A 21,644-nucleotide genomic window follows, 5' to 3' on the forward strand; every position below is an offset into this window, starting at 1 on the left:
GAACTTCAAAGAGATATTAACGGACCCGTTACTACTGTTTTGGAATTCAATGATTACACCACTCAAACTGAGGCACTGGAGGCTCAATGTGCATCTTGTTAAGTAATCCATTTTATGCTTAACAGCCCCTGAAGCAGCCCCCACATGGGTGAAACTCAGGCCTAGAGTCGGGCATCTACTGGGCGACTGTTTTATAAATAAACTATCATCAATGAACTCCGGATTTACTGGGGGTTTTTTTTTACATCCCTCACGGCTTTGCTAGATTGCCTTCCTTTCTGTTTTTTGGGCCAGTCTATAGCAGAAAGGACAGTCAGAATAGTTTTTGCCCCTAACCTGCTAAACTTAATGGAAAAGAAAAACTGAATATATAATACTTAGCAATTTGAGTCAGTCCTATTTTGATTGTATTCAAACAAAAGAGAAGACCCAAGTAGGTAGACATGGAAAAAACCGAACGCACAAACTCAAAGAATTGGAATGGCAATAGTTTGTTAATATTATCTTTGATAGTTAATCATCTAAATGAAAATCTGTTTCAGGGCTGAAGGATTCGAGGTCACCTGCAGTTTATAAGGATCAAAAAAGTGTTGTAAGGAAAAGAATAATTACCTGGAAACTTGTTGACTTGACCAGAGAAAACGTGATCAGTGTCATGAAAAGACACACCATGCCAATAAATATCACAAGGCAGACGGCGACCCAAAGGAAACTGAAAAGAAAGTGGAGGAAAAATGGAATTAAATGTCTTAGCTGGAAGCACGGCTATCCTCAGCATGTACTTCTTAACCCTGAAGTAAACAAAGCTAACCCTTAAGGGCCACAAACAGGTCTGGATTTCAAAGTATGCAAATTAGCCACTCAAACCAAATATATCTTCTGAATATATTTCTTGCCAGTATGAAAGCAAATTTCTGGGACGTGCAATATTCATCTTAGCTGGGTAAAGTGAAACATAACAGAATGAAGTGACTCTTAGACATTCGGATTCTCAACAACATGCTAATTTGTTCTCTGCTGTACCTTTTTGACCATTCCTTCACCTGAAACTACTGTGGTTTCTCAAATTTTCATATAAAAGCACAAACTCTAAAAACAATCTAGTCAAGCATGACTGATGCAGTCAAAAAGAGGTTTGTGACAGAACAGTAAAGAAAAAAAATAATAAATCCTCATCTGGATAAGCATGAATGTTTTTGATTGAATGTCCAAACTTGGTTAAGAAAACTAAAACTTGCACAAATTATTTTAATCATAATCCAAATGGCATTAATTGTCTTCTGTCTTTGATAACCATTTTAGTTCCAGGTGGCAGTCTTGCAATGAGTGATTGCTTTTTTTGTCCTTACTCTCAAGCCCTGTTTTACTATAGCCTGGGGGATATTTTTCATACTTTTAACATTCATTTTATGTTCACCTATGCTGACCTTTAATGTTCTGCAATCTGTGCATTTTTACAACTAGAATAGAAAGTTTTTATGGGTATCAAGGGGCCTATTTATCCAAGGTCTATGCTGCCTGAAAACTTCCCACAATACAAAAACTGGCAAGAATATACAGACTCTAGTTTGCAATGTGCTATCCTTATTCATACAAACTATGGTCTGACACAAACAAGAATAAGTAACTTACATCTCCACACTAATGGCAGCCTGCTGAATTTACTAAAGGGCTGCAAAAGCAAGAGCTATGCTTTCTTAGCGTTGGTGGAAGTGTAATAAATCTGGTGTTAGTTAGAATGCACGCTCCTGAAGAGGGAGGAGTTAACAGTCTGTAATAAATCTGGTGAGAAAGCTGGGCGTAGATGGGAGGAGCAATCTGAATGAATGGCTCCTAAGAAGGAGGAGTCAGCTATCTTATAGTGTTTCAGATTCAGTTATATACCGCTTCTAATAGGGTACTCCGTGAGGAGATAGCAATCTGTTGGGAAAGCTCTGTGTTAGAGCTGGTAGTTAACAATCTGTTATGAATCTGAGACAGTAGTGCTGAATCCCTGGGCCGGTGGCAGATGACCATGCCCCCTGGAGGATATCCCGAGAGGGACCACCGGTTAGGCTTGAGTATGGAGACAGACACACATTAGTTCTTTTATTAAACAGGGTTTTGGAAACCACCAGAGGTGGCAGTAGTGAGCTGATATGCCCAGCAGGGCTGTGGTCCCTTAGGCACTGGAACCGCAATCCAGGATGGCTGAGCTGTTGAGAAACTGTAGAAAGTGAGTAGGTAGAACAGACAAGGTTCATGAACAGAACTAGATGACAAAACTCACATAAGGTCTCAAGGAAGCTCAGGAGCTGGAACGGCGTAGGCCTTTGAGGAGCGAGTACCTGGTCCCAGGGAAAGCTCTGAGAGAGCGATGGTAACTCACAATTGTTTGTAGCAGCGATAGCTTCCAGGCAGTAGAGAATCTTCATAATGTCCAGGAACATGGGCCCTCGAGGAGCGAGTACCAGTTCCTATCTGTAATCTGAAAGTAAAGAAAAGAGCAAGGCCCCCGAGGAGCGGGTACCTCTGGTAAGTCCGAGGAGGCAGAGTAGCTTGGAGGAAACGTAGCCGAATCTGTATCCGGAGTCCTCTCCTTGCTAACTCAGTTAGATAGTGAATTAGAGACCTTTAAATATTGGAAGCGGATGACGTCATCTCAGGGGGATGCCTCCGAGGTTCTCACCCTTGCTGGTACTTCAGAGCGCGCGCACTCTAGGTCATCAGGCAAACATGGCGGATCTGCAACGTTGAGCCGGTCTGGGGACGCCGGAGGGAGATGGCATGGAGAAGCTGCGGCAGCCAGCCATCCATCAGTCCCGGAGGAAGTCGCCACAGAGGTAAAGAGGGCGGAGTGAGGGCATCGAGCAGCGACGGACACAACAGGAAGAACATATTGCCAGAGGATGGACCAATCTTCAGGGGCAGTGCTTCTAGCACCAACAGTAATGAGTATTTTGTTCCACTTTAAGAAGGCCTGCCAATGCCTGGCAGGGTCTCAAGAATAAAGCTGACCCTGAGCACACCACTCAAATTAGAACTTGTGGAACATAAACACAATTATTGCATATATGCTTGATGATCTATTTTTGCTTTGTTTTCCATAAATCACTACATCTTTCTTTTTCTGGGTTTTTCACAGATTTTAGATTTAGCGCACACTAAATCTGTAGATCAAGGTGAGTTACCTACAATATGTGAATGTATTTCCCTGTCCCCAGAGGGCTTAAAATCTAAGAGCTGTATTTACTAATGAGAAATTACTATTTCCCGATAATTTCCTTTTCTCTAGTGAAAGGTTAATCCACAACCAGTGGGTTTTGCACCTCTGTCAACAGATGGAGACTGAGCAAAGCCGACGTCATGGTATATATACCCCTGCTCTGACATCAGCCCACCAGTATTCTCTGTAAAAGCCAACTGTGGACAAACCGACAAACCAACAACACTTTATTATAACCATTAACAGACAGCCACTCAAGCACTCAGTCGACAGGAAACACTGAGCTCAGACAAAGAGTGAAACATAGCTAAACTAGGGACTGAAACTGACAAGTTATCCCCGGAAACACAGCCACTCAGGAGGACAATAAAACCACAAAGGTGGGAAGGTGGATTAACCTGTCTTCACTAAAGAAAAGGAAATGATCAGTTAAGTAGTAATTTCTCATTTCTCAGCATTCAGACGAGTTAATCTATGACTAGTGGGATGTACCCCAACTACTCCCGAAGAGGGCGGGAGGCTGCCCGTGGTCCGACCAACACTGCACGTGCCAAGACTGCAACCTCCCTGGCCTGCACATCCTGGAAAAAGTGTGTAAGGAGATACACGTCACCACTCGGAAAATTTTGACGGAAAACAACTGAAGCTCTGCCCATGACACTGCTTGGGCCCTAGTGGAATGAGCCCTAACCTATTTAGGTAACGGCTGCTCAGCATCCACATAAATGGCTGTGATAACCTCCTTAAACCACAGGGCTATAGGTGACACTGGCTCACCCTGTTTACCCCCATGATGGAAGTACAAACACCCGGTCAGTCTTCCTAAGAGGTTTAGAAAATGATAAAGGGGATGGAACAGCTCCCTTATGAAGAAAGGCTGAAGAGGTTAGGGCTGTTCAGCTTGGAAAGAGATATGATAGAGGTCTTGAATGAGTAGATGTGACTCTTATTTACACTTTCAAATAATAGAAGGACTAGGGGGCATTCCATGAAGTTAGCAAGTAGCACATTTAAGACTAATCAGAGAAAATTATTTTTCACAACGCACAATAAAGCTCTGGAATTTGTTGCCAGAGGATGTGGTTAGTGCAGTTAGTGTAGCTGGGTTCAAAAAAGGTTTGGATAAGTTCTTGGAGGAGAAGTCCATTAACGGCTATTAATCAAGTTTACTTAGGGAATAGCCACTGATATTAATTGCATCAGTAGCATGGGATCTTCTTAGTGTTTGGATAATTGCCAGGTTCTTGTGGCCTGGTTTGGCCTCTGTTGGAAACAGGATGCTTGGTCTGACCCAGCATGGCAATTTCTTATGTTCTCAAGAGATGTTGCTTGATATCCAACGTCTGTAACAGACAATATTCATCCATGTCTTTCTCTCTGTCCAATGTCAGCAAGGAAATCGATTAAATTCAAGTGAAAGTTCGAAACCACTTTTGGCAAAAAAAAGATAATAGTTCACAGCTGGACCGCCCCCGGAGTCACTCATAGGAACAGTTCCCGGCAAGAAAGAGCCTGCAGTTCAGAAACTATGCACAGAACAAATTGCCACACGAAAAATAGTCTTTACAGTAAGTAACCTCAAAGAGAGGCTACGCAATGGTCGGAAGGTGGGACCTGTCATAAAATCCAGAACCAGATTAAAGCTCCACAAATGCACCTGCAAACGCAAGGAAGGACGAAGATGCTTCACCTCTTTAAGAATCAGGCCACATCTAGATGGGCCAACAAGGGTCCACCATTCACCTGACATTGGAAACAGGCAAGAGCTGCCACCTGTAACTTCAAGGAATTAAGGAGGGCCAAGCCCTTAATCAACCAATCCTGCAAGAAGTCCAAAATAAGCAGGAACAACCAAATGATGATGAACCCCCTCATTCCTCACACCAAGCCTCAAACACTCGCCAAACCTAAACATAGGCTAAGGAAAAGGAAAATTTCCAAGCTCGAAGGCTAGGTGAAAATCACAGCAGGAGAATATCCACACTTCAGCAACCAAGCCCTTTCAAGGGCCATACCGTAAGACAAACGATTCAGATCTCTGTGAAGAATAGGCCCCTGTCGTAATAGATCTCTTTGGACCAGAAACCGGAGTGTCTCTGCAGATCTGCATACCACAGCCTTCTGGGCCAGTCAGGAGCCACCAGAAGCACCATCTCTTTGTGCTCGAAACAACCTGCCCAATAAGAGCCACAGAGGAAAGGCATACAGAAGCTTCCCACTCCTGCACGATGCCCAGAGACTTTGGATCTCGCCTGCAACTGAAGAAACGAGGAGCTTTCGCATTGTGCGATGTCGCTAGCAAGTCTAGATACGGTAGGCCCAGGCGGACCACTATGAGCTGGAATTCTTCATCTGACAATTCCCATTCTCCTGGATCTAGACTCTGCTGAGAAAATTGGCTCTCACATTGTCTTTTCCCGCAATGTAGGAGGCAGAGATCTCCTGGAGATGTACCTCTGCCCGTACCATGAGCTGGTCTATTTCTTGTGACACTTGACTCTAGGTGCCTCCCTGGCGATTGATGAAGCCACTATTGGCACACTGTCCGACAATACTCGGGCTGCTTGACCCTGCAAGCAGTCAACAAACCGCAAGTATGCCAACCAAATGGTATGTGCTTCCAGACAACTGATGCTCCAGAGAGTCTCCTCTGTATTCCATTGCTCCTACGCCATCAACTCCTGACAGCGAGCCCCCCCAACTCTGGAGACTTGCATCTGTCATGAGAACCAGCTAGTCCTTAACTTGCAAGCAAACTATCTTCCTTAGATGATCTGCCTGCAACCACCGTTTCAGTTGGATGCCGATCTCCACCAGTAACTGAAGCCGTATCAAGTAGTTCTGAGACTGTGGCCTCCACCGTGCAAGCAGTGTGCAGTGAAGAGGACACAAAAGCACCCATGCCCATGGAACCACCTCTAAGGAGGCTGCCATCAGACTAAGTACCTGCAGGTAAGACCATACCATCGGGTGAACTGCTTCTATCAATAGTTGAATCTGAGCCATAAGCTTCTGAATGCAGATCTCCAGCAGAAAAACCCTGTCTTGCTTCATGTTAAAATGAACACCAAAATATTTCAGCATTTGAGGCAGCTGTAAATTGCTCTCGAGCAAGTTCACAACCCAACCTAGCTCCTGCAGCAAGGAGACCACCTTATGCGAGGCTTAAAGACTCTCTTCCAAGCTTCTGGCCCGAATAAGCCAATCGTCTAGATACGGGTGGACCAGAATGCCATCTTGTCTCAATGCTGCCACTACCACCACCATGACCTTAGAGAAGGTTCTGGATGCGGTAGCCAAACCAAAAGGCAGTGTTTGAAACTGTCTCCCCAAAAATATGAACCACAAAAAACACTGATGCTACAGTCAAATGGGAAGGAAAAATGACTACTTACCTGATAATTTCCTTTTCTTTAATAAGGCCAGATGGATTCCAAACCAGTGGGTTATGCACCTCTACCAGCAGATGGAGACTGAGCAAAGTTAACATCATGGTATATATAGTCCTGCTCAGATATCAGCCCACCAGTATTCTCTGCAAAAGCCAACTATGGACAAACTAACAAAACTCGATTAACAGATAACCATTCCAGCACTCAGCCAACAGGAAAAACAATGAACTCAGCCAAGGGTGGGAAGGTGGATCCACCTATCCTTATTAAAGAAAAGGAAGTTACCAGGTAAGTAATAATTTCTCCTTTCTTAGCCTAAGGACAGATGGATCCAAAACTAGTGGGATGTACCAAAGCTACTCCCAAACAAGGCAGGAGGCTGCCTGCAGTCTGATCAACACTGCATGTGCAAAGTTTGTGTCCTCCCAGGCTTGCACATCTAGACTGTAATACCTAGAAAATGTTTAAAGACCACCGCATTGCAGCTCGGCAAATGTTAATGGGAAACTTCAGTCTAACTTCCGCCCATGACACTGCCTGAGCCCTAGTGGAATGAGTCCTAATCTGACTAGGCAACAGCTGCTCAGCATCATATACGTGGCTGTGACTACTTCCTTAATCCAGCGGGCTATTGTAGCCGACGACACCGGCTCACCCTGTTTATTCATCCCACCCACCCCATGGAGAACAAACAGGCGATCCATCTTCCTGAGAGGTTTAGAAACCTCCATATACCTCAAGATATGCCTCTTGACATCCAAGGGCCATGAGAAGCAATATTCCTCTGCATCTCTTTCCCTGTTCAGAGACAGCAGAGACCACTTTTGGCAAAAAAGAAGGAACTATATGCCCCTGGAGTCACTTGTAGAAACAGCTCCCACCAAGACAAGGCCTACAGTTTGGATACTCTATGTGCCAAACTGCCACAAGATATATTATTTTCAAGGTCAGTAACTTTGGGGAAAAGGCTACACAGTGATCAAAAAGTGGGGCTCGCCAAAAAATCCAAAAATAGATTAAGATTCCAAAAAGACACCAGTAACCGCAAGGGAGTATGAAGATGCTTCACTCCTTTTAAGAAACGAGCCACATCTGGATAAGCCAAGAAGGGTCCACCATCTACCTGACCTCGGAAACAGGTAAGAGCCGCCTCCTGTACCTTTAAAGAATTAAGGGCCAACACTTTACTCAATCCATCCTGCAAAAATTCCAAAATGAGCGGGATCTTAAACGAATGAGGAAGAGCCCTTCAATCTTCACACCAAGTGTCAAACACTCGATAAAAACCTGCACATAGGCTAAGGAAATGGAGAATTTTCTTGCTCGCAACAAGGTGGTAATCACTGCAGTGGAATATCCATGCTTCAGCAAACGAGCCCTATCATCAGCCATACCATAAGACAAAATCGTGAAGAACAGGTCCCTGCATAATAGATCACTGAGAGGAGAGTCCACCAGGAGTCTTTGCAAATCTGCATACCACAGTCTTCTGGTCCAATCTGATGCCACCAGAAGCACCATCCCCATGTGACTCTCGATCCTCTGAATCATTCTACCCAACATGGGCCACGGGGGAAAGGCATATAGTATTTTGCCCTCTGGCCAACTCCTCTGCATGAGGGCATCACTGCCCAAGGACTTTTGATCTCTTCTGTGACTGAAGAATCAAGGAACCTTTGCATTGTGAGAAGTTGCCAGCAGGTCCAGAAACAGAAGGCCCCAGCAATCCACTACAAGCTAGAAAGCCTCATTTGACAATTCCCATTCTCCTGAATCCAGACAGTTTGCTGAGAAAGTTGGCTCTTACATTGTCCTTTTCTGCAGTGTGCAAGGCTGAGATCTCCTGAAGATGCACTTCCTCCCATTCCATAAGTTGGTCTATTTCCTGCGACACTTGCTGGCTCTTGATTCCTCCCTGCCAATTGATGTAAGCCACTGTCGTCACATTTTCCAACATTATCAGGACTGCTTGACCCTGCACTTGGACGCCAAATCATAAACATGCCAACCGGATGGCACGGGCTTCCAGGTGATTGATGCTCCAAAGAGACTCTTCTTTACTCCAGCACCCTTGCGCTGTCAACTCCTGACAGTGAGCTCCCCAACCCTGGAGGCTCGCATCTGTCATAATAGCCAGTCCAGTGATCTTAGGGAAACCCTCTTTCTTAGATGATCTTCTTGCAACCACCAATGTAGCTGTATGCAGATCTCCATGGTAGGTGGAGCCAGATTGAATAGTTCTGAGACTGTGGGCTGTAATGAGACAGAGTGCACTGAAGACACATATGTGCCCTAATCCATGGCACCACCTCAAATCAAAGAAATTTTTTCACTCTGTGCATAGTTAAGCTCTGGAATTCATTGCCAAAGGATGTGGTTACATCAGTTAGTGTAACTGAGTTTAAAAAAAGGTTTGCATAAGTTCTGAGGATAAATCCATAAACTGCTATTATGGTAATTAATAAGCAACAGTAGCTTGTGATCTATCTAATGTTTGGGTACTTGGCAGATACTTGAGACTTGGTTTGGCCTCTATTGGAAACAGGATAGCGGGCTTGATGGACCCTTGATCTGACCTAGTATGGCATTTCTTATGTTCTTGTTATGTTCTTATGATTGCCGCCATCAATCCGAGTACCTGAAGATAAGACCACACTGTTGGACATATTGTGCTCAATAGACGCACCTATGCCATCAACTTCTGAATACAGCCCTCCAGCAGGAACACCTGCCCTGCTTCATATCAAACCAAACACTGAGATACTCCAGTGACTGTGATAGCTGAAGATTGCTCTTGGCCAGGTTCACCACCCAACCTAGCTCCTGTAACAACTTGCACGAGACCCGAAGGCTCTCTTCCAGAGTCTTGGCCCGAATCAGCCAGTGGTCTAAATACGGGTGTACCAGAATCCCATCCTCTCTCAGCTCTGCCGCCACCATCACCATAACCCTTGGAGAAAGTTCTGGGCGCAGTGGCCAAACAAAGAGACAGTGCTCAAAACTGAAACCGCAAAATGCAGAAATTGTTGATGCTCTAGCCTGATGGGAATATGAATGTATGCCTTGGACAAGTCCAGAATGAAAATACAAACAAAAAACACACTTTGAAAGGTTTGTATGCTAATGCCAGAAGTCTAAGACGTAAGATGGGAGAACAAGAATGTATAGCAGTGAATAATGACAGACAATTAGCATCTCAGAGACCTAGTGGAAGGAGAATAACCAATGGGACAGTGCTATACAGAGGTACAAATTATATCATAATGACAGAGAGGAGCATCTGGGAGGCAAGGTGGCGTTTTATGTCCGGGATGGCATAGAATCCAACAGGATAAAGATCCTGCATGAGACTAAATGCACAATCGTATCTTTATGGGTAGAATCCCTCATGTGTTGGGGAAGAGTATAGTGATAGGAGTATTCTACCGTCTACCTGTCCAAGATGGTGAGATGGACAGTGAAATGCTAAGAGAAATTAGGGAAGCTAACCAAATTAGTAGTGCAGTAATAATGGGAGATTTCAATTACCAGCCAAAGAAGAATGCGAGCAAACGCTGCACTTCATGAAATATCCAACAGAAAAAGTGCAGATCAACAAAGTTCAAGTCCCAATCAAGGAATTCCAAACTCAAGGTATATAAAGTGAATTGTATAATTTTATTGCGGCAACTCCACAAGTTACTTTTAAAAGAGTCCCCCGACACGGTCCTGTGTTTCGCCGGAGGCTGCATCGGGAGGGACTACCAAATTTATAGCAATCTGAAAACAAAGCATATCAACGATCAGGACACAAAAATGGACTTAACACCGAACTAAAAGTGATTACATATAACAGAATAAGCAGGTTTACATACCTGGATGCAGAAACTTACAGCATAACAGGGAGTGCACTAACCCTCAGTACAACACAGGTATTTAAACCCAGCAAAGTTTAGGCGTGAAAATTCAGGTGAGGCGATCACGAAACTCAGGGGAACCAATCACCAGCTCCCACAACCCTGAGGTGCCCAATCGCAGTCAAGCGGACTGATTGCCGTACAGGTAATGGAAAAAAAAAAAAATTAATGAAAAGAAGTCATGTAAAAAAGGTACCATTCAACTTCTCGATTTAAGCCTTTAGGTGTTACGGTATCTAGAGTAAAAATCCACTTTTGTTCTTTACGGCCTAAATATTCAGCATAGTTCCCACCCCGAGATGGCCTAGGAACAACTTCAATAACAAAGAAGAACAAATCAGAAATAGTATGAGAATGACTGGCCCAGTGTTCAACCAAGGGTTCTTGCTCGCGGGAAGTCCTGATATTTGAGCAGTGCTCAATAATGCGTGTTTTTATCCTTCTAGATGTTTTGCCTACATAAAGTAGAGAACAAGGGCATTTGATAACATATATAACCCCCTGTGTGGTACAGTCAGAGTCAGATCTCAAAGAGAGAGTTTTTTGAGTAATAGGATGTTTAAAGGATACATAATATCCGTATGATGACATACCGAGCAGTTTCCACATGGTCTGTGTGTACCTACTGTTGCAGGGTCCTCATCAACCTGCGAGTAATCCGCGTGAACCAATCTATCTCTTAGATTTCTTCCCCTCCGGTAGGTAAAGCGTAAAGAGCCCTGGAAGAGCTGATGCAGTGCTAGTGCCTGCCAGTGTTTACGCACAATGCTCGTTACCGCCCGACAGAGGAGAGAAAGGCAAGATGCCATTATTAGTGGTGTCAGAGGAGCGGACCTGGGGGAGAGAGAGCAAGTCCCGGTTTACGTGAAGGGCACGCTTAAAAGCATTCCTAATCACTTTACTGGGATAACCTCTTACGCTAAACCGTGATGTCATAACTTTAGCTTGTTTTAAAAATTCCCCGCGTGTGAAACAAAGACGCCGAAGCCTCAAGAATTGGCCCGTAGGGATGTTATGCGTTAGAATATGTGGGTGACAACAAAGTATTCCTGTCCGTATCTTTTCGAAAGATTGTGGTATGGAACCTATCACCGTCAGCAGAAATCAAAATATCTAAAAATGCTATATGGGATGGATGTATAGAAAAGTTAAACTGTAAATGATGATTAAGCGAGTTTAACCAATCTAAAAACAAAAAGAACTGTATGTCAGTCCCCAACCAGATGATAAATACATCGTCAATAAAGCGTAACCACAGAGAAATCAGGTTAAACCATTCAGAGGAGTAAATAAATAGTTCTTCTAATCTTGCCACATAAAGACACGCCAAACTGGGGGCCATGGTGGCCCCCATGGCTGTGCCCTTGATCTGCTGGTAAAAAGTGTCCTTAAACCGAAAAAAAAATTTTGTCAGAGCTAACTCTGCAGGTTTCACCAACAAGGTTGTAGGAACCCTGCATGGGGCAGGACGTGAGTTCAAAATGTCCTCCACAACTTGTAGAGCTTCCGCCTGCGGGATATTCGAGTAAAGGGAGACTATATCCAAAGTGACAACGAAAAAATGATCCGCGGGAGGGGACATAGCTTCTAAAACAGATATAAGGTGTGAAGAGTCTCGAACATATGATTTTATTTTCGGGACAAATGGTTTAAAAAAAAAGGTCTATAAACTGGGAGAGAGGCTCCAACAAGGAGCCAATCCCCGCAACAATAGGTCGACCGGGGGGGATTAACAAGAGTTTTGTGGACCTTCGGAAGAATATAGAATACAGGGGTAACGGGAAAGTCAACCAGCAAAACTTTACCTTCACGGTTCGTAAGAATTCTCTCATCCAAAGCTTGTTGAACCACATGCTGAACTAGCTTCTTTAAATCATTCGTAGGGTCCCCAGGTAAAGGTAAATAAAAAGAAGAGTCACTAAGTTGACGACACACTTCAGCGTCATACTGGCTCCTATCCTGAATGACTATCCCTCCCCCTTTATCAGCGGGCTTAATGATGATGTCATGATCCCGCTCAAGAATAGTAATCGCCTCAAACTCGTTTCTAGATAAATTAAAATGTGTATAATGATTAGCAGATACTAACAGTTGCACATCTTGGTTAACTAATTTTTCAAAAGCCAATATAAGAGGATCAACCGGGCCCGGAGGGGTCCACCGAGATTTCACATATACCAGAGACTCATCCGGGCTAGTGGGGGAGTCAGCAAAAAATGATTTTAACCTCAGCGATCTATAAAACCGATGTAGATGTATCTGAAGATCAAAAACATTACACTTAGTTGTTGGCACAAAGGAAAGGCCCTTCCTCAGAACATCAAGTTCGACAGCTGACAAAGTTCAAGAGGATAAATTAAATACCGCTGCAGGTTCTATTGCCAGGGATCCACTGGTAGCCGGGTGGTTCTGGTTACTCGCTGGGATGACTGTGTGTTCCCTCGAGCTCGGGACCGTGTATTGTGATCGTTTCGCGGTGCCTGTACCAGGTCTGGAGGCCTCTGACCAAAATCTAAAAAAGATGATGAGACCGAAGCATAACGTGTGGAAGCGGGTGCCACCAGTGGTAGGTCTGGCACAGCTAGAGCATCTGAGCGATTGGATCTTGTCCGTGTCTGGACTCCTTCCTCGCCTGATGAGTCGCCAGATGAATCGTGAGCGAATGTAACCTTTCTTGGGTTTTGCTGGCGAGATTTTGACATCCATTGGTAGACAAAACCAGTCTTGTAGTCGTTCTCATCCCTTAAGAATTTTTTTATTTCACCGCCTTCAGCTCGTTTTTAAATTTAGTTAGATTGTCATGAAACTCACACAATTGCTGGTCAAACACCTCAACGGGAGAGGTGGTTTTGATAAGGTCCAACTGGTTTGAAAGTTCCTCCAGTAAAGAGGTTTGCAACTGTTTGGTTGTTTCAATAATCAAAACCATTAAATCGAACGAGCATTTGTTAAGAATCTGGTTCCAACGGGTAAGAAAAGCAGAATTGTCCGTATGTAGACTAGGCTCCTTCTGGATCCGCAGACACCTCGGGATCCGTCTAACCCTACAATACTCTATTAAAGTAGATGCATGAAGTTCCGCACGAGTAAGTCGCTTTTGGAGGTTAATCACATCAAGCTAGGATACTGCAGGTATGTCCACTGGAGGAGATTCAGAGAAGAAGGACTTGTCCGTCAAGACTGCGTTAAACTCTGCATCTGTGTAGCTAAAAGTATGGTCGTCGGCAGCCATTTAAACGCTCAAGTAAACAGGGAAAATCCAGATAAGAAGAATGCGAGCAAACGCATTTACAGTTTAACTTTTCTATACATCCATCTCATATAGCATTTTTAGATATTTTTATTTCTGCTGACGGTGATAGGTTCCATACCACAATCTTTCGAAAAGATACGGACAGGAATACTTTGTTGTCACCCACGTATTCTAAGGCATAACATCCCTACGGGCCAATTCTTGAGGCTTCGGCGTCTTTGTTTCACACGCGGGGAATTTTTAAAACAAGCTAAAGTTATGACATCACAGTTTAGCGTAAGAGGTTATCCCAGTAAAGTGATTAGGAATGCTTTTAAGTGTGCCCTTCACGTAAACCGGGACTTGCTCTCTCTCCCCCAGGTCCGCTCCTCTGACACCACTAATAATTGCATCTTGCCTTTCTCTACTCTGAGTCGGGCGGTAACGAGCATTGTGCGTAAACACTGGCAGGCACTAGCACTGCATCAGCTCTTCCAGGGCTCTTTACACTTTACCTACCGGAGGGGAAGAAATCTAAGAGATAGATTGGTTCACGCGGATTACTCGCAGGTTGATGAGGACCCTGCAACAGTAGTTACACATAGACCATGTGGAAACTGCTCGGTATGTCATCATACGGATATTATGTTATCCTTTAAACATCCTATTACTCAAAAAACTCTCTCTTTGAGATCTGACTCTGACTGTACCACACAGGGTGTTATATATGTTATCAAATGCCCTTGTTCTCTACTTTATGTAGGCAAAACATCTAGAAGGATAAAAACACGCATTATGGAGTACTGCTCAAATATCAGGACTTCCCGTGAGCAAGAACCCTTGGTTGAACACTGGGCCAGTCATTCTCATACTATTTCTGATTTGTTCTTCTTTGTTATTGAAGTTGTTCCTAGGCCGTCTCGGGGTGGGAACTATGCTGAATATTTAGGCCGTAAAGAACAAAAGTGGATTTTTACTCTAGATACTGTATCACCTAAAGGCTTAAATTGAGAAGTTGAATGGTACCTTTTTACATGACTTCTTTTCATTACTTTTTTTTTTTTTTCATTACCTGTACGGCAATCAGTCCGCTTGACTGCGATTGGGCACCTCAGGGTTGTGGGAGCCGGTGATTGGTTCCCCTGAGTTTCGTGATCGCCTCACCTGAATTTTCACGCCTAAACTTTGCTGGGTTTAAATACCTGTGTTGTACTGAGGGTTAGTGCACTCCCTGTTATGCTGTAAGTTTCTGCATCCAGGTATGTAAACCTGCTTATTCTGTTATATGTAATCACTTTTAGTTCGGCGTTAAGTCCATTTTTGTGTCCTGATCGTTGATATGCTTTGTTTTCAGATTGCTATAAATTTGGTGGTCCCTCCCGATGCAGCCTCCGGCGAAACACGGGACCATGTCGGGGGACTCTTGTAAAAGTAACTTTTGGAATTGAACGCAGTGGAGTTGCCGCAATAAAATTATACAATTCACTTTATATACCTTGAGTTTGGAATTCCTTGATTGGGACTTGAACTTTGTTGGTCTGCACTTTTTCTGTTGAAGATTTCAATTACCACAATATTGACTGGATAAATGTATCATCGGGACACGCTACAGAGATAAAGTTCCTGGATGGAATAAATGACAGTTTTATGGAGCAAGTGGTTCAGGATCTGACAAGAGAGGGAGCAATTTTAGATCTAATTCTCAGTGGAGCACAGGATTTGGTGAGAGAGTTAATGGTGGTGGGGCCGCTTCGTAATAGTAAAGATAATATGATCAAACTTGAATTAATGACTAGAAGGGGGGCAGTAAGCAAATCCACAGCTCTAGTGCTAAATTTTCAAAAGGGAAACTTTGATAAAATGAGATATAATTAGGAAAAACTGAAAGGAGCAGCTACAAAGGTAAAAAGTATGCAAGAGGCATGGACATTGTTAAAAAAATACTATCCTAGAAGCACAGTCCAGATGTATTCCACACATTAAGAAAGGTGGAAGGAAGGCAAAACGATTACCGGCATGGTTAAAAGGTGAAGCAAAAGAGGCTATTTTAGCCAAAAGATCTTCATTCAAAAATTGGAAGAAGGATACAACAGAAGAAAATAGGATAAAGCATAAGCATTGGCAAGTTAAATGTAAGACAATGATAAGACAGGCTAAGAGAGAATTTGAAAAGAAGGTGGCCATAGAGGCAAAAACTCACAGTAAAAACATTTTAAAATATATCTGAAGCAGAAAGCTTTAAAGGGAGTCAGTTGGACTGTTAGATGATCGAGGGGTTAAAGGGGCAATTAGAGAAGATAAGACCATTGCGGTAAGATTAAATTATTTCTTTGCCTCCGTGTTTACTGAAGAGGATGTTGGGGAGATACCCGTTCCGGAGAAGGTTTTCATGGGTAATGATTCAGATGGACTGAACCAAATCACGGGAAACCTAGAAGATGTGGTAGGCCTGATTGACAAACTGAAGAGTAGTAAATCACCTGGACCAGAGATGGTATACACCCCACGGATCTGAAGGAACTCAAAAATGAAATTTCAGATCTATTAGTAAAAATTTGTAACCTATCATTAAAATCATCCATTGTACCTGAAGACTGGACGGTGGCTAATGTAGCCCCAATATTTAAAAAGGGCTCCAGGGGTGATCCGAAAAACTACAGACCAGTTAGCCTGACATCAGTGCCAGGATAAATAGTGGAAAAGTGTTTTAAAGATCAAAATCACAGAACATATAAAAAGACATGGTTTAATGGAACAAAGTCAGGACTGCTTTATCCAAGGCAAGTCTTGCCTCACAAATCTGCTTCATTTTTTTTGAATGAGTTAATAAACATGTAGATAAAGGTGAACCACTAGATGTAGTGTATTTGGATTTTCAGAAGGCATTTGACAAAGTTCCTCATGAGAGGCTTCTAGGAAAAGTAAAAAGTCATAGGATAGGTGGCAATGTCCTTTCGTGGATTACAAATTGGTTAAAAAACAGGAAACAGAGTTGGATTAAATGGACAATTTTCTCAGTGGAGGGGGGTGGGTAGTGGAGTGCCTCAGGGATCTGTTCTGGGACCCGTGCTTTTCAATATATTTATAAATGATCTGGAAAGGAATACGATGAGTGCAGATGATACAAAATTATTCAGAGTAGTTCAATCAAACAAACTAGCTCCCATCACATTAAGCTCTCAACTCCAACCGCACACTTCTTCCAGACCAATCAGAAGCAAATAAAATCTTCATTGAGCAAACGAGCGCTATCTTCAGCAGGCCCCCACCAGTGGAACACGCTTCCCCCAGATCTAAGACTAGAACCTAGTCATCAAGAATTCAAAAAAAGACTGAAGACCTTTCTATTCCAACAAGCCTTCCCAGACGCTTAATTCTACTTAGACGGACAGACATCCTAAATATTAGGTATCCCCTAATTATGGACACCGTACCAAGTCCTACTTTTAAGACTCTGCAACTGGACAACTATCTTTGAGTTCAAAAATTCATTTTATTTTATATATATATTTGGCATTGTTAATATGCCTTTATTTCTATGTTAAATAGTTATACTGCTTATATTAAATAATATAATTTTTTATTTATTACCAGTTAAACTATAATATTTATTTATCACTATGTTAAATTGTCATCCAGTTATATTGTTCCATATGTTCTACGGTTCTATGTAAAGCTCCGCTCTCTGTTGGGCAGTTCATTGTTTTTATGTAAACCGGAGTGATTTGTAGTCCCTACAAGAACTTCGGTATATAAAAATTAAAAATAAATAAATAAATCACATGCGGATAAATTGCAGGAGGACCTTGTGAGACTGGAAACTTCAGCATCCAAATGGCAGATGAAATTTAATGTGTCTAAGTGCAAGGTAATGCATATAAGGAAAAATAACCCATGCTATAGTTACACGATGTTAGGTTCCATATTAGGAGCTACCACCCAGGAGAGAGATCTAGGCGTCATAGTGGATAATACATTGAAATCATCAGCTCAGTGTGCTGCAGCAGTCAAAAAAGCAAACAAACAATGTTAGAAATTATAAGGAAGGGAATGGTGAATAAAATGGAAAATGTCATAATGCCTCTGTATTGCTCCATGGTGAGACCGCACCTTGAATGCTGTGTACAATTCTGGTCACCACATCTCAAAAAAAGATATAGTTGCGATGGAGAAGGTACAGAGAAGGGCAACCAAAATGATAAAGGGGGTGGAACAGCTCCCCTATGAGGAAAGACTAAAGAGGTTAGATTGTTCAGCTTGGAGGCTGAGGGGGATATGATAGAGGTCTTTAAAATCATGAGATATCTAGAACGGGTAAATGTGAACTGGTTATTTACTCTTTTAGATAATAGAAGGACTAGGGGGCACTCTATGAAGTTAGCATGTAGCACATTTAAAACTAAAACTGAGAAGTTTTTTCACTCAATGCACAGTTAAACTCTTGAATTTACCAGGGGATATGGTTAGTGCAGTTAGTATAGCTGAGTTTAAAAAAAGGTTTGGATAAGGTCTTGGAGGAGAAGTCCATTGCCTGCTATTAATCAAGTTGACTTAGAAAATAGCCACTGCTATTACTAGCATCAATAGCATGGGATATACTTACTTTTTGGGTACTTGCCAGGTACTTGCAGCCTGGATTGGCCGCTGTTGGAAACAGAATGCTGTGCTTGATGGATCCTTGGTCTGACCCAGTATGGCATGTTCTTATGTTATCAGAAAATCCTGACTGTACTGCCATTACCACTGAGCACATGGTTTCCAGGCAAAAACAAGTCACTCACAAAATGACAGGATGGGTGAGAAGAGCCCTCCTTTTGGGCACAATGAAATAAATGGAATATAGCCCATATTTTCTTGAGAAGTGGGCACTGGAACCACAACCCCACAAGCTGAAGTGTCTTGACAACGTACACTCCACTGCCTGTCTCTTCAACGGAGAGCTGCAAGAAGACACCATGAAAACATCCCAAGGAAAACCGCACAACTCCAGCACATAGCCATCTCTTATTACCTCCAGAACCCACTGGGTTCTGACATGATCTAGACCCACCTCCAATAAAAAAAGGCAACCCCCCATCTCCTGTTCCGCGAGTGGGTCGGCACACCTTCACTGGAAGGCTTGGGAGGCTACACTACCCAAGCCTGCACCCCATCTGTGCTGCCTGGCACTAAAGGATTGAGACCTACCCAAAGGTCAAGTGCTCTTGACCTTTGGGTAGGTTGCATTTTCCGAAAGTGGATCTGCCTCAGTGCCTCTACCTACTGCTAACTATCTGGTGGAATCGCTTCCATAACAGCTAACATCGAGTGAGTACTCTTGACCTTTGGGTAGGTTGCATTTTCCGAAAGTGGATCTGCCTCAGTGCCTCTACCTACTGCTAACTATCTGGTGGAATCGCTTCCATAACAGCTAACACCGAGTGAGTACTTTAACCTCTCATCTATCTCATCCATAGTATCTGCTGCGGAATCTCCTGACGTCAACCTGGAGAGAAGGGCTCCCTCTGCCGAGGTCCCTGAGACTACAACTCACCATTGCCACCTGGTGGCTACTTCAAGCTTTATAAATAAAGAATTATTCCGGTATTTTGTGTATAGAGTCTAGCCCAGTGCTGTGGCTCTTCACGGGGCTCCTCCCAGAGGGAGGAGCCCCGTGAAGAGATGTTGTGGACCCTACAGAGTTGTGGACCCTATAGAGGAGCGACCTCTGAAAGGTCGCTCCTCTGTAGGGTCCACAACATCTGAATCCCTTAGTACGACCTCTCGTGCTGAAGGTACGCAGCATCTGTTTCTTTTCCTCTGGTAACAGAGAAACCTGGGACTCACACCCACTTATTGGTCATTTTCTCCAGCTCGCTCCCAAACAAGAGCTAGCCTTTAAAGGGAAACTGCATAAGGTTAGACTTTGAGGTTGTATTGGCCAACCAATTTCTCAGCCATAGCTGACTCCTTGCCGCTATCACTGAAGCCACCCCTCTGGCAGAAGTATGGATCAGGTCCGCAGCCCGCATCCACCAGAAAAGCGGCTGCCTGTTTCATCACAGCCCTGGAATTCAAACCAGTCTCATCGACTTCCTTAGACAGAAGCAAACAATCTCAAGCCAGCAGGGAGCAGCAAAAGGCTATCTGCAAATTCGTTGCCACTGCCTCAAAGGTATGCTTAAGGAAAGCCTCAATTCTCCTATCCTGAGCATCCTTCAGTGCCGCTCCCCATTCTACTGGAATGGTCGTCCACTTGGTGACGGAACTTTCCAGCAGATCCACTTTCGGAAAATGCAACTGCTCTCTCGCCACCGGATTCAGGGTGGCGAGAGACCTTCCAAGGCTCGTCCCCCTTTAAAATTAGCTTCTGCCCCATTCAAGATCAATCAATTCTTGAATCTAATCCACAATGGGGAAGAAACATGATGCTTTATGTAAAGTAGCCAAAATGGGATTCTTCTTTGGCTCAGACATGGGATCAGCACTTGGCACTCCTAGCATCTTCAGTGTCAAAGATCAGCGCTGGCAATTCATCTCTCTGAAATAACATTGTTCTATAAAAGGTTACAACCCCGGAGGAATTTCCCTATTCTCCAGAGAGCAAGGATCACGTCCCTCATCTGTGCCATCCAGGTCCCCATCAGTGTGACTGGCAACAGGCCAAGATGCCTTCTGATGTTTACCTGCAGCACCAGCTGTTATTACGTGTGTTTTAGTGGATCCTTGGGTGCTGTGGAGATGACCACGCCCTCTGGGAGGAGCCCCGTGAAGAGCCACAGCACTGGGCTAGACTCTATACACAAAATACCGGAATAATTCTTTATTTTTAAAGCTTGAAGTAGCCACCAGGTGGCAGTGGTGAGTTGTAGTCTCAGGGACCTCGGCAGAGGAAGCCCTTCTCTCCAGGTTGACATCAGGAGATTCCGCAGCAGATACTATGGATGAGATAGATGAGAGGTTAAAGTACTCACTCGGTGTTAGCTGTTATGGAAGCGATTCCACCAGATAGTTAGCAGTAGGTAGAGGCACTGAGGCAGGGAGAGCAGGCCCTCGAGAAGCGAGTGCTTGATCCCTGAATGGCAACTGAAATAGAACAGAGGGCCCCCGAGGAGCGGGTACCCAAGTTAGTAGTCAAACCCCGAAGGGCAGAAGGAAAGCTTCCCGCAGGCAGCAGAGAAGCGGCAGAGTAGCGCAGACAGAAACAGTCTGACTATTCGAGCCTTTGCCAACTCAATGAGCTAGCAATCTTGAGAAGTAGATATATCCGGAGTGGCGTGATGTCAGATGAGGGAACGCCCTCGAGGTTCACGCCACTGGGCGTACTTAGACGTCGGTTGCGCGCGCGCGCACCCTAGCAGGTACCTGGGGGGAGCAATGGCGTACGGCTGCACCATAGCCATTTCGGGGACGCCAGAGGAGTCAGCTTGACGACGCTGTGGTAGCCATCTTGCCCAGGTAAGCAGGAGGAGCCGAGATAGGGGTGCAACAAGTGGGGCGAAGCCGAAGACCGCCAGACGCAACACCAGCCTTGTGGGATTCTACAATCTGTGATCCTGAATTTTCAGGTTTGGCCAGCTCTGCTGAACATACCTGTAGAAAGCACTGCATCTCTTGAAAAAAATTCCACCCAAAGAGAAGGCGGAAGAGTGCATACCAAAACCAGAGGTCATCAGTCTGGCACCCATTGATTTGCCCTCCCCTGCTGATGAACCAGTTAGAGGAGTCTCAAAACCAGACAAAACTGACAGATCCCTCTCGGTTCCCTTTCTATAACCTGTTGAGAAGGGACGGGTTCAGCAAAATCAGATGGAGACAACTTGCCCTAAGCCTCTAAGCAATGCTGACAAAGATTAGAAGGGACTCCAGCTGTGATGCCCAAATATGGCAAGCAGTGCAAATCGCAAGGCTCTTAGGCTTCTTTGCTACTGGCGCCATGG

General features: G+C 44.0%; 1 protein-coding gene across 4 annotated transcripts in view; it reads right to left on the reverse strand.

Moving 5' to 3' along the window:
* TTLL11 (tubulin tyrosine ligase like 11) overlaps positions 1–21,644 on the reverse strand; it is a 505,614-nt gene that overhangs the window by 422,869 nt on the left and 61,101 nt on the right. For all 4 annotated transcript variants that reach the window (XM_029612607.1, XM_029612608.1, XM_029612609.1 and 1 more), the window contains exon 2: positions 613–712. In XM_029612607.1, coding sequence (XP_029468467.1) covers positions 613–712 — 100 coding nt within the window. The remainder of the gene's footprint in view (positions 1–612; positions 713–21,644) is intronic.

This window comes from Rhinatrema bivittatum, chromosome 8 (assembly GCF_901001135.1).
Source record: "Rhinatrema bivittatum chromosome 8, aRhiBiv1.1, whole genome shotgun sequence".
NCBI classification, from domain to species: Eukaryota; Metazoa; Chordata; class Amphibia; order Gymnophiona; family Rhinatrematidae; genus Rhinatrema; species Rhinatrema bivittatum.